General features: G+C 37.9%; 1 protein-coding gene across 3 annotated transcripts in view; it reads left to right on the forward strand.

Moving 5' to 3' along the window:
- The first annotated feature begins 322 nt into the window (after positions 1-322).
- The window catches only part of tubgcp3.L (tubulin gamma complex associated protein 3 L homeolog), a 56,349-nt gene continuing 44,250 nt past the window's right edge, over positions 323-12,421 (forward strand). The window contains exons 1-4 of one of the 3 annotated variants that reach the window (XM_018247189.2): positions 323-572; positions 6,929-7,036; positions 7,664-7,731; positions 12,200-12,277. In XM_018247189.2, the coding sequence (XP_018102678.1) occupies positions 497-572; positions 6,929-7,036; positions 7,664-7,731; positions 12,200-12,277 (330 nt within the window). In that variant the 5' untranslated portion in view covers positions 323-496. The remainder of the gene's footprint in view (positions 573-6,928; positions 7,037-7,663; positions 7,732-12,199; positions 12,278-12,421) is intronic. The other 2 variants (XM_018247188.2, XM_018247190.2) reach the window with 2 other exon arrangements.

Raw genomic sequence — 12,421 nt, forward strand, 5'->3', positions numbered from 1 at the left:
TCATGCCAACTTTTTTTTGTCCCTCTTTTTATTTCCAAAATGTTAGGAGGTATGCCTTATTGGGCACTCCCTAACAACTTATTTTAATGCTAGTGTTGCTCACCAACTTTTTTAAATGTGGCTCATGGATAAAAAAGGTTGGGGTCCGGGACCCTTGACCTAGAAAATAACTTGTCTGACTGCGGATGCCTTGTTGGATCTGAATATTGTACAACAACCTGAGGATCAGTGTTTCGGAATAGCACAGCGTGTGTCTGCCAGTAGCGGGCGCTAAAGCGCTGCCGGAACCTTTGTCTCGGTTTGAAGTTGCCCGGGAGGGAGATATTCAGGTTGCAGCTCCGCTGTCACAACAACAGCATACAGGAGCATTGTGGGAGCTGTCAGCCGGTTTCGGCGGGTTTTGTTAAAATGGCGCCGTTGCCAATGGCTGCAGATGAATAGACTGTTAGCTGGGAGGGTCGGATCCGGGACGGCAAAAGCTGAATGACACACAGCCATGGCAGCTCCGGACCAAAAGTCTCCAAACGTACTACTGCAGAATCTGTGCTGTCGGATCCTTGGCAAGGGGGAAGGTAATGCTGGCCACTGTGTAGTCACTCTATGCCGGGCATGGCAAATAATGTATGTTATCCATCCAGGGACCTTCAAGCTGCCCCTCTCGTATGGCAATTATTGCATGTAATCTAGGGACCTTCAAACGATTCACTATAACATCAAGACTGGGGATGCTGGGAGATGTAGTCATTTAGCAAATCACAAACCCCATCATTTAGCTAACCAATAATTAAGTTGGAATCCTAATTCACTTGATTACCCCTGCAGTGTTGCAGACTTCACCAGCGAATGGATGGATGAATGAATAGTAGTTGCACATGGCTCCTGCTTATTCAATGAAACAGGCTGTGTCATAACACACCAGTATATACAATTAGTATAATGTTTATTTATGGTTTAGAAGTAATAGTAAAGTAACAATGCTGTCATATAAATACATCATCCTTTATTTATTCAGCATATTCCAGAAATGATCATTCACCTCATTCCCTACCGGTTTAGCTTGGAATTTCAGGTCCCTACCACTGCAGACACACATTCATTTGTCTGTATGTTTTTGTATTCCCCACTATAGGATATTGTCACAAACTGATGCCCTTTGGCAGAAGTGGAAGTTCAGCCAGTATGGCACACGGGCAGAATGATCACACAGACACACATCTGCACTGTTTTGAAAGATACAGTGCTAGTGCTACTCATGGTTTTCATACTATTCAGGAAATAGTGACTTTGCTTTAAACCCTGTACTGGAAAGTTTTACATTAAAAATAGAATTGTGCTTTGCTTTCCTGCATTGTGCTGCAGCATGGGTGAATGCATGCAGTTCAAAATCTTGAATTTTCCCATACTTCATACTTCTTCAAGGTGGTCTCTTGTCTCCACTGCTCTGAACTTGTGATGAGAATTACAAATCAAATCTCACAATTTGTTTCTCCCAAGACTCAAGCAGAAACAAAACGATTGCCTTACATTTACATGAACCTCTCTACTGCAGCTTCTACTGCAGCTATCTTCACTTACCAACACCAGTTCCCCATATATCTTGTGTTTAACTCTTGACACTTACAAAACCATCTTCAAAAATGCATCACAAACCATATTTTCAGATGCATTCCAAAGTTTCCTTCTCTCACACATACACACACACAAACACCTACAGGACTTCACTAGAGCAGCATCCTTCTTGCATGTTTTCCTACCTTAGAGAGATCCTGTTACTTTTTTCCAGCTCCCTTATAATTGCGGATGTCAGGGTGGTATCGGTTAAGAGGGATTCATTTAACCGCCATGCATGTCTGGTTGGAACTGCTTGTAAGATGGAGCATCTTACCATTACTGGGGCATGGTCTGACCATGTTATTGGGAGTATATCCGCTAGGGTAATTTGTTGCAACGTATGCTGTGTCACTAGTATATGGTCAATTCTGGAATAAGAATCATGCACTGGAGAGTAAAATGTGAATTCTGTTATAGCTGGGTTCAGTGAACGCCAGGAGTCTATCAGCGCACAGTCTTGAAGTAGTTTCTTGAGGTACTTAGGTGCCGCTAGTGAGCTACTACTAGGTCCTGAAGAGCGGTCTAAATTGGGATTCATCACTAAGTTACAAATCACCCAGGACCAATACTAAACCTTTCATATGTGTTTGCAATAACTGAAAAACCTCAGTGTAAAACTGTTCGACTCCTACTGAGGGTGCATACAAATTCAGAATCGTGATCTGAGTACCACTAACAGTACCATTAAGAAGTATATAGCGGCTTTCGGGGTATAGATATATATATATATATATATATATATATATATATATATATATATATATATATATATATATATGTATATCACCATAGCGCTGGCTTCAGTTACAATGATAGCACTTCAAATCTTAAAGGAGAACTAAACCCTAAAAATTAATATGACTAAAAATGCCATATTTTATATACTGAACTTCTGGCACCAGCCTGAAGTTTCAGCATCTCAATAGCAGCAATGATGCAGGACTTCAAACCTGTCACAGGGGGTCACCATATTGTAAAGTGTCTGTGACACTCAAATGCTCAGTGGGCTCGGAGCAGCTGTTGAGAAGCTGAGCTTCTCTCTAAGCTAAAGATTTGTCCGAATACTGAACCAAATCCTAATTTGCATACGCAAATTAAGGTTGGGAAGAGAACCTTCCTTGTTTTGTGACAAAAAGTCAACCGATTTCCCTCTCCACTTTGCATCGGCTGAATCCAAATCCTGCTGAAAAAGGCAGAATCCCGAACTGAATCCTGAACCGGTGCTTCCCTATTACTAAGCTCTATATTGTGACAGTATTCTATGTGTACTGTATATTGTGAGTTGGTCCCTAAGCTCAGAAAGTGACAGTAGCACTGAGCATGTGCAGTGAATAAGCAGAAAAGAAGTGTGGAGCTACTGGGGCATCTTCACTGGCACAGATCTTCCCTGCTAAAGGACTGTGGTTGCCTTGAGCTGTTACAGAAGCCCAACATGTACATTTCTGGGTTACTTCTTTGGTTAAGCTTTAGTTCTCCTGCTGAATTTCTCTTGTCCCATGTAATTTGGGCTTCTTTATCTCTCTATATACTGATGTATATACTGCTACAATATTTTCGTTGTCAGGCAGAAAGAACTTTTCTAACTGTTATTGATGGTATACAATTAACATGTACACCTGGTTGCTGGAATGCTGAGTGATTTGAAGTGTTTATCAAGCCAGGGTAGTGTATATATAAATGTGTATTATAGTGAGAAGGTTTGTGTTCGTATCTGTTTGTTCACCTATCTAGGCTTAGAGAGAGGAAGACCTAATTTACTAAATCTGGCTGTACAAATACAGATATTGTTATTAGATACAAGGCTTTGAACATTTTGTCAATGGGAAGCTTGGAACAGAGATCCTCATTCAATTGTGCTAAGAAAGACCATGACAAAGGATGATGTTCCTGCCTGGTTCAGAACTTTCGTCTTTACATGCATGGGTGGTCACCTGACTTGTTTTTTTTTATTTATTTTTTATTTAACAAAGGCAATGTATCGCCAAAATGTTTCTATTTAAGTTGAAAGGGTTGTTTACCTTCCTAACATTTATTTCTCTTTGGTTGATTTTAGATAGTACTCCATAAATAAAATACTTTTTTCAATTGTTATCTATTTTAATTCTTGGGTTTTTTATTTTTAAACTGAAGCTTAAAGTTTTTTTCTCTGATGATTCAGTCTGGCAGCTCAATAATCCAGGTGTTGTTTCTGAATCGGAACAATTTGCTATGTTAGTTGATGCATTTTTCTAGCAGCATCTGTAAAGTTAGCAACTATTGTATCAATTATAACACCTGACTTTTTTCAGCAGGGCCAAATTTAAGAAATGTATCAACTAATGTTGCAAATTTGAATACTGAGTTACTGAGTCTGTGCCCTCAGCTGCTATACGTAGACATGAGACAGTAAGGAATGAAACTTCAATATTACAAAAGCAATGAAAAAAAAAATAGAAACAATTGGAAAGTTTACAATCTAAATAATATATTGCACTTGTATCAATAAATAATGGCTCCAGTGTATATTTTAGTTCAGGCAAATTTACAACTGCTGTATGACATGTGCTTTATTTGTTGCATTTTCCATTGCCTTATGTATCTGGTATGTTTTATTTCAAAATGGGGAAAGTTTTGTATAGAATGAATGTCGCCAAAAAGGCAGTTTGACAGCACCTCTAAGTTCAAGCTAATAATTTACCCCAAGAAGTACACGCATAAGAGCACAAATTAAAGTACAGGTGTGGGATCTGTTACCCGGAAACTCGGTATCCAGAAAGCTCCAAATTACGGAATGCCCGTCTCCCATAGACTCCATTTAATCCAAATAATCCAAATTTTTAATTAAAGACTTCCTTTTTCTCTGTAATAATAAAACAGTACCTAGTACTTGAGCCAAACTAAGATATAGTTAATCCTTTTTGGAAGAAAAACCAGCCTATTTGGTTTATTTGGTTCTGAGCATTCTGGATAACCGGTCCCATACCTGTACCACCTATATTTATTCTGTATCCTTGCGGGATGTCCTGTAGCTGTGTGGAAGAACAGGGAAGGGGATAGCAAGCAAGTATAATTTTTGATTTGTGGACATTATTGATCTGCATAGGCATTTTTATTATTTATCTTTTATGTCCGAGTACGACCTTGTGCATCAGTACTTCTTTGGTCTAGCTAGTTTGTTTTCAAATCAGAGGTGTTCAGTCTTTTTCACTTAAAGCAGTTAATAAACTCCCAAAAAATGTATCTGCAACTGTCAACCACTTGAATTAAAAACACGTTCATCAATGTTTGTGCTGAATCACAAATGCTAATGTCAACTTCTGCCAAGAATACAAAAGGTATCATTGCTTATGTTTGGCTCATAGGTATGTATATTACATTAATATTGCACGGTTTTACATCTCTGTTGTCTGCTTTGTCCGAAAGCTTAACCAAAATGCTGCAAGGGTGCCTGGGTGGTTCCTAAGATGCCAGTCAAAAGTCAGATATTGACAAGGAGGCAGATATTTGCTTAAAACTACTGAGCAATCCAGTTCCAGGGCATGTATGACATTCAGTTTCTTATAGAGAGAGTTCTGTTTGAAAGTAGGCTCTGCTATGTGTTACTGGATGTTTGGATTATATATCTGATAGATCCGGGACAAGGGTTCCTTTTAACAGGATTTTTTAAATTCATTCTGCTCCTTTGGCATAATCCAAAGTTTGAATAATAATTAATATCTGCCAGAATTGTCCACACAGAAAAAGTAGCAAAGTGATACAGAAATACTTTATTTTTGCATAAATATAAATTGATATGTAAATTCAGAGCACACAAAAACAGGCAAGCACCAGTTATGTTTTATTGATGCCCCCAAATTTCTTCCTGAGCAGGAGAAGCTAAAATATTATGAACAGCTCCTTGTTCAAAGTGGATGGAAATTGCTGTTATCTGCTGGGTCCTGTCAATGATGGATGTTTATCAGTTAAAAATAGCAGGACCTCCGGTTTGTAGTGATATATGCAACCAGTCCATAGTGGCGATTCAAAGAAGACCCGTTTGAAAATTTTACTAAATGTGCTGGTTGCTACAGAAATTTACTATACATATTTTTTTTTTTACTTACAGCTTTACTGATTTATATGTTTTCTAATGGTGGTGGGATCTTATGAAAAATGTAATGGCTATAAATGGAAATGTATTATGCTTTGTTTAACTGACTCTATTGCTGTCCCCTAAACCTTTGTGTATATTGTTTTTGTAATCCTTCATATACATAATGGATTTTAGATTCAGTTCATGTACTATCCGTTTATCTGTGAGCACAAAACACTATACACATCATGGTGTATGTCTTGTGGACTTGAAAGCATCTATTGTAAGAGAATTACAACTGTTATCCTTCCTGCAATCTTCCACAGATGCTATAAATACATCAGAAAAATTGATCATTTAAAGGTCACCACAAAGCTCTACTTGACACACTAGGCACTTTATATATGAACAAGGCTACGATGTTGTTTTATGTTTTTTGTTAATGTACTCTATAGATTTAAGATGTTTATTTTCAAGTGTCTCGGGCCTGGAATAACATTAGTGTATAGTTTGTGTTGTTTGTGTTTTAAAGTGCACCATCATTGAGCTCATACATTTCATTTGGCTTCCTTGCCTAAATCACAATGAACTGCTGGGTAATGGAAATTTTAATATTGCATTAGCAATAATTTGTCTTGATCTTGAAGGCATGCATCCAGTTTTAAATCAAAATCATTTGCTCGTGTTACATGTGATCCTGAATTAGTTTTAAATATGTTTAAAGCAATACTGACACCCCAAGTTAAAACTCTGACTGAAGCTGAAGTGTAACTCCAGGATCTCGTGTTCTGTGATGTTGATTTGTTTACCGAAATTACTGTATTTTTGAAGTTAAAGCATCCTGAAAATACAGCCAAATGCTTCATATACAGATAGTTCTTCCCATTCCAAATTTCTAGACACAAAGGTGAGTTTATGGGATCCTTCCCATTTTATAATCTCCAAAACATTGACATTCTGTAGTCTTACCACCTGCAACCAATTTCTGTCCTTTACTGAAAAATGGTTACTAAAGCTGACCATGCACATTTTTTGCTAAACTGCATGATGGGCCAAATCAGACTGATTGATCGTTTGGCCCCAGGGCCAGCAGTCTGAACGCAATGGAGTTGTATGCATGGCTTTTGGGAAAGGACCAGATATTTGACCAGCTGTAGATTGCTTAAAAGTGTATCTGATTGTATAATGAAGCATTCAAGGGTAATTTTCGTATGTATAAATGTTAAAGCAGAGATAAGGGTGTAACATATTTGTTTATTTTTTCAGCTGATGTGGCCCAGCAGTTTCAGTACGCAGTCAGAGTAATAGGCAGCAACTTTGCTCCCACCGTTGAAAGAGATGAATTTCTTGTGGCCGAAAAAATCAAGAAAGAATGTATGTAATCTAATTTTCAGACACATGTTACAGACACTGAAAGCTTTCTTACATTTTGCCAGAATGGGATCTATTATGTAGAATGCTTGGCAATTGTGGTTTTTCGGATAAGGGGTATATACGTAATTTGTATCACCATGCCTGCTGGTCTGCTAAAAACCATTTAAAAAATAAGTAAATCCAATAGGATTGTTTTGTCACCAATATGGATCCATAAAAGTTTTTAAGAAAATGTCATTTAAGTTTCAAATGTACGCACAAATGTTTTTTTTGTGCACGTTCAAGAATTAATTAGAGGAAACATTGCAGCAGACCAACATCTGTAGATTTTACATTCAGCCCTATAGTATTGTTCTTGATCTATTTGGACAGTTTTGATTAGGTTTGTAAAGTGTAGATTAAACAACCGTAAACCAATATGTTCAGTCCCCAATAAAATTTTACCATTTTCTGATTGTGGTATATAAAAAGTTGCTATACAGATACATTTAGGCAAATTAGAGCGCAAATCTAACCTTACTAGTAAAACAGATAAATCCTCTAACCAATTTTAATACAAATTTTTTATTTTAGAACATAAATTTCGTCGCCTGCAAAGTTTAAGTACCTTTTCCTTCCTTTTGACAGTTGTGAGACAGAGGAGGGAAGCAGATGGTGCTCTCTTTTCTGAACTTCACAGAAAGCTTCAGTCACAGGTATATTACTTTCTGTATTTTGCTTGCCAGTGTGTTCTTGAATCACCACCTATCATGTAATGTAGTTGTTGGCTTTAAGTTGATTGCTTCAGACTGAATATGGCTTTATCCAATGCCTTTCATTCAGTTTGTTGGAGACCATATGTTGCTGATCAGATTGCATGTATAATTGAATCAGGCCAGGAAAGTTCTCTGGTAGTACTCTTTAAGTACTACTGGTAGGTGGTAAGTTTAGTGCAGGGCTGTTTTAGTACTACTGTCAGGCGGTAAGTTTAGTACAGGGCTGTTTTGATACTACTGGCAGGTGGTGAGTTTAATACAGGGCTGTTTTATTACTACTGGCAGGTGGTGAGTTTAGTACAGGGCTGTTTTAATACTACTGGCAGACGGTAAGTTCCTTGTACCACCCAGCACTGCCCTCTGCACCTTGTGCTGGATTTTTAATTTGGCATGAGGCTCAGGGTACAGACCTGCCCCAGATGCAAGTGCTTGTTGAATGAACGCTATGGCATAGTTTTGCACCATTTAGTGCTCTTGGAGGCATCTGTAAATTGTCAGTTACTATTCCTGAAAGGATAATAAATTTTTTCATATTATTTATGTATGTATTATTCTATATGTTCTCTCACCTAAATACTTTTTTAAAAATTTGTGTTTTTACCTGAATAGGTAAAAATGCCATCAGTACAATGTATTATTTTAGTGGCCAACTGTTCACATTAACCAATGTCAACGGGGGCTCCTTAGTCTATTTTATTATTATCCTCTTATGCTATAACGTATTATAAAGTTGTGTATTATTTTAACATTGTAGCTTTCTCAATTTGGCCTTCTTGTTTTTATAGAACATAGTAGGGATGCACCGAATTCAGGATTTGGTTTGGTATTCGGCCTTTTTCATCAGGATTCGGATTTGCCCGAATCCTTCTGCCTGGCCGAACCAAATCTTAATTTGCATATGCAAATTAGGGGTGGGGAGGGATATTGTGTGACTTTTTGTCAGAAAAAGGAAGTAAAAAATGATTTCCCCTTCCCACCCCTAATTTGCATATGCAAATTGGGGTTCGGATTCGGTTCGGTATTCGGCCGAATCTTTCGCGAAGGATTCGTGGGTTTGGCCAAATCCAAAGCAGTGGATTCGGTGCATCCCTAGAACATAGAAACACTATGCACAGGTATATAGGTTGGTGACATCTACTTTACCTGAACCGCATCATTTGTACTGCATATACCCCCTCTCCAGTGCCATCACATTTTCCTAAGCCATATAACTGCTTTCACCTGGTGGCCATTTTCTCTTTGACACATCATCGGTCACATTTATATTTGCAAACAGCACGTGTGTGCTGTATGTAAAGCTCATGCAATCAAGAATCCAGGCTTCATAAAAAGTTCTGCTTGGAATAAGCACTGTAATGGATAAGCTGAGCTCAGGAGAGGAAGTTAGGAGAAAAAATTGAGTTTCTCTGGGAACCAGAAATGCCAATCCAAAGGGATATCTGTGAAAAATTCTTTTGTTTTCCTCTATGGTCTTAAGTTGCTGACGACCATTGAGGAAACAAGGGCAACTTTGTAGATTCATGACCACTTCCTTGATATGCTGGAGCCATCTTGAGGGTCTTAGAAGAGGCTTGATGATCTTAAAACAGTTTTAGAAAACAAAACACAAAAAATCGAAGACTGATCCTTCCTGGCTTGCTGAGTATTAACATTTTCAAAGTTCCTATCAACGATATTTAAGTTCTGATTTTGGAGCTCCTCTAGGAAGTACACTTATCAAGAGCCTGTATTCATGGTGATGGCTTTTAATTGAGCAACATGGCAAAGGATAAATGTAACCCCTTTAACCAGTCACTGTAGAATTGATGGTGCCAGCATAAAAGGACCCTTGTCAGTGCCCTAGATTCTATGGTTGTGGGTTTCTCTTTGATCTGTGCCATGTTATGTGTTTACTGCTAACACATTGCAGCAAGATAAAAGAAAAGCAATACAAAATGGGGTAGCTACTTTCTGCCTGTTAACTCTCACCCATAATTCATAACAATTGCTTACTGACTGCTTACTGACCGCAGTATAGATTTAATCAGTCACAAGTTAGTGCACTCACTAAAACTATACTATTGTCAGTAGACAGTTGTAATGAATGGCTGCTGTGCTAGGAGGCACATCTACCTGTCTCCGCATACCATACAAAGCTTACGGCCAAAACCCTGGAAGGTCATTTTGACCATTATAAGTGGTGAGGTTTTTGCTGTTTTAATCCCCACAAAAACCTTTTATCTTCATTAATGGGAAAACCTCCCGCATTTAATATCTTTTTTTAAATTATTTTTAACATGAAGGAACAAACCCAATAGTGTAGGTTTATTTATAGTGGTATTTGCTTGATCTAAGTTAGCGATTTTGATTTATCTTCTGGTCTTTTAACCTTTCCAGTCTATCAGTGTTTTCCAGTTGAAGGACAAATGCACCATTGATTAGAAGAAACTAAAAAAACTAAGTAGTTTGATGTATTTGTAAATAGAAAAGCCATTAAGTGCACAGTTTGCCTAAATAAGATTTTCCTGTTTGATTCTTACAGCTAAGCACCTATGAACTATAATTCTGATGACATTTAAAATTTGTTGTGTTCATTGTAATCCTACAGCAGCATTTGTGCCTGCTTTGTGAATCATTTAGGATAGGTACCCATGGGCATTTATATCTGGATTCAGGCACCTATAGAAAATCATTAGGGTTCATGTGCTGTGCAGTTCTATATGTTGAAGCCATACTGTGATTGTATGTACAGGATTGTAGCCTCCACATGAATGCAGTCCATTTTTTTTGATAAGTCTGATATCTCTTGCAAACTCTGAAAGTATTCAGTGCTGCTTTTTTCTCCATGCTGTGACTACATTTTCACCAACGAAAATAAGTTGGTGGAGGGCACTCCCAATATTCACAATAGAAAAAATACTTTTTTAAGGTATATGAGGTGCAAATAACCCCAGGTAATCCCACAGTCAGTTACCCAAAACAGTATATAGAAATGGAGAGAAATAACACTTAGGGGCCGATTCATCAAGCTCGAGTGAAGGATTCAAAGTAAAAAAACTTCGAATTTCGAAGTGTTTTTTGGGCTACTTCGACCATCGAATGGGCTAGTTCGACCTTCGACTACGACTTCGAATTGAAGGATTCGAAGTATAAATCGTTCGACTATTCGACCATTCGATAGTCGAAGTACTGTCTCTTTAAAAAAAACTTCGACCCCCTAGTTCGGCAGATAAAAGCTACCGAAGTCAATGTTAGCCTATGGGGAAGGTCCCCCATCGTTCGATTCGAAGGATTTTATCGTTCGATCGAAGGAATAATCCTTCGATCGTTCGATCGCAGAATTTGCGCTAAATCCTTCGACTTCGATATTCGAAGTCGAAGGATTTCAATTCCTAGTCGAATATCGAGGGTTAATTAACCCTCGATATTCGACCCTTGATGAATCGGCCCCTTAGTAGACAAAGGTGGTAAAAAAAAAATATTTTATAGTAGATAGCAAAAAATGTTTTTACATCAGACAAACTGGTATATCAAATACAACTGTATTAGCAGAAATATATACATACCACCAAGTAACAAGATCAAGGCAAAAAGAGACAAACCACAGGGAGCAGATACACTTGCCAAAAATGAGAACACCCCAAAAAAATGCTGCCCCTGGAGACATGATATTATCCAGCACTCACTATTAGGAGAGAGATGTTATAACTAAATGCCTTTTTGGTACAGAGATTTGATGACCAAAACCCTTATAATGTGCTGCTTGTGGTTGCTATGGTACAATGTACACTGATACTGGTTTCATCGCCTGCGTAGGTAGGGAGCTGCGTAATTATGCTGGGCATTTACCCAGCGTAATAGCGCTGGTGTACGTGACGTCACAAATGCGGAAGTGCGGGAAGCGACCGAAAACTGAGATTTTTTGAGTCTAATTGAATGGGGTATTTATACTTCGATAGCTTGGTGACACATCCGAATTCCCCTTGACAAAAACTATAGTGCCAAAACGTTGGGGTGTTCTCATTTTTGGCAAGTGTCCGAAAATCTTCTCCCTGTGGTTTGTCTCTTTTTGCCTTGATCTTGTTACTTGGTGGTATGTATATATTTCTGCTAATACTGTTGTATTTGGTATACCAGTTTGTCTGCTACCAGTTTGCTATCTACTATAATTTTTTTAATACCACCTTTTTCTACTAAGTGTTATTTCTCTCATTGAGTGTGCAAACCCTCTCCTTTCTCCTTTCTATTTCTATATACTACATTTTCACCAAACCTGTCCTCTTGTACAGAATGCCAGTTGATATGCAACAACTTATGGAAGTGACAATATGGCCTTTTCTTCACTACCAAATTAATGTACACCCAGAAGAAATACGATAAGGTATTCCATTGCTACATATGTAAATTCAAAAATGTTCTTTCCTTTCAGGGTGTTTTGAAAAACAGATGGTCTGTACTCTACCTCTTGCTTAGCCTTAGTGAAGATCCTCGGAAGCAGCCAAATAAGGTGTGTAGCCAAATACTGACATTCTTCTGTTTTAGTAAAAAAAGATTTAATATATATTTAATATTAAATGCTGGTTGACTGTTTGAAATGCAACATCTAAATACTGGTGCAAGATAGATCACAAATCTGAAAGGGAAACATAGA

Source organism: Xenopus laevis, chromosome 2L (genome assembly GCF_017654675.1).
Source record: "Xenopus laevis strain J_2021 chromosome 2L, Xenopus_laevis_v10.1, whole genome shotgun sequence".
NCBI lineage: Eukaryota > Metazoa > Chordata > Amphibia > Anura > Pipidae > Xenopus > Xenopus laevis.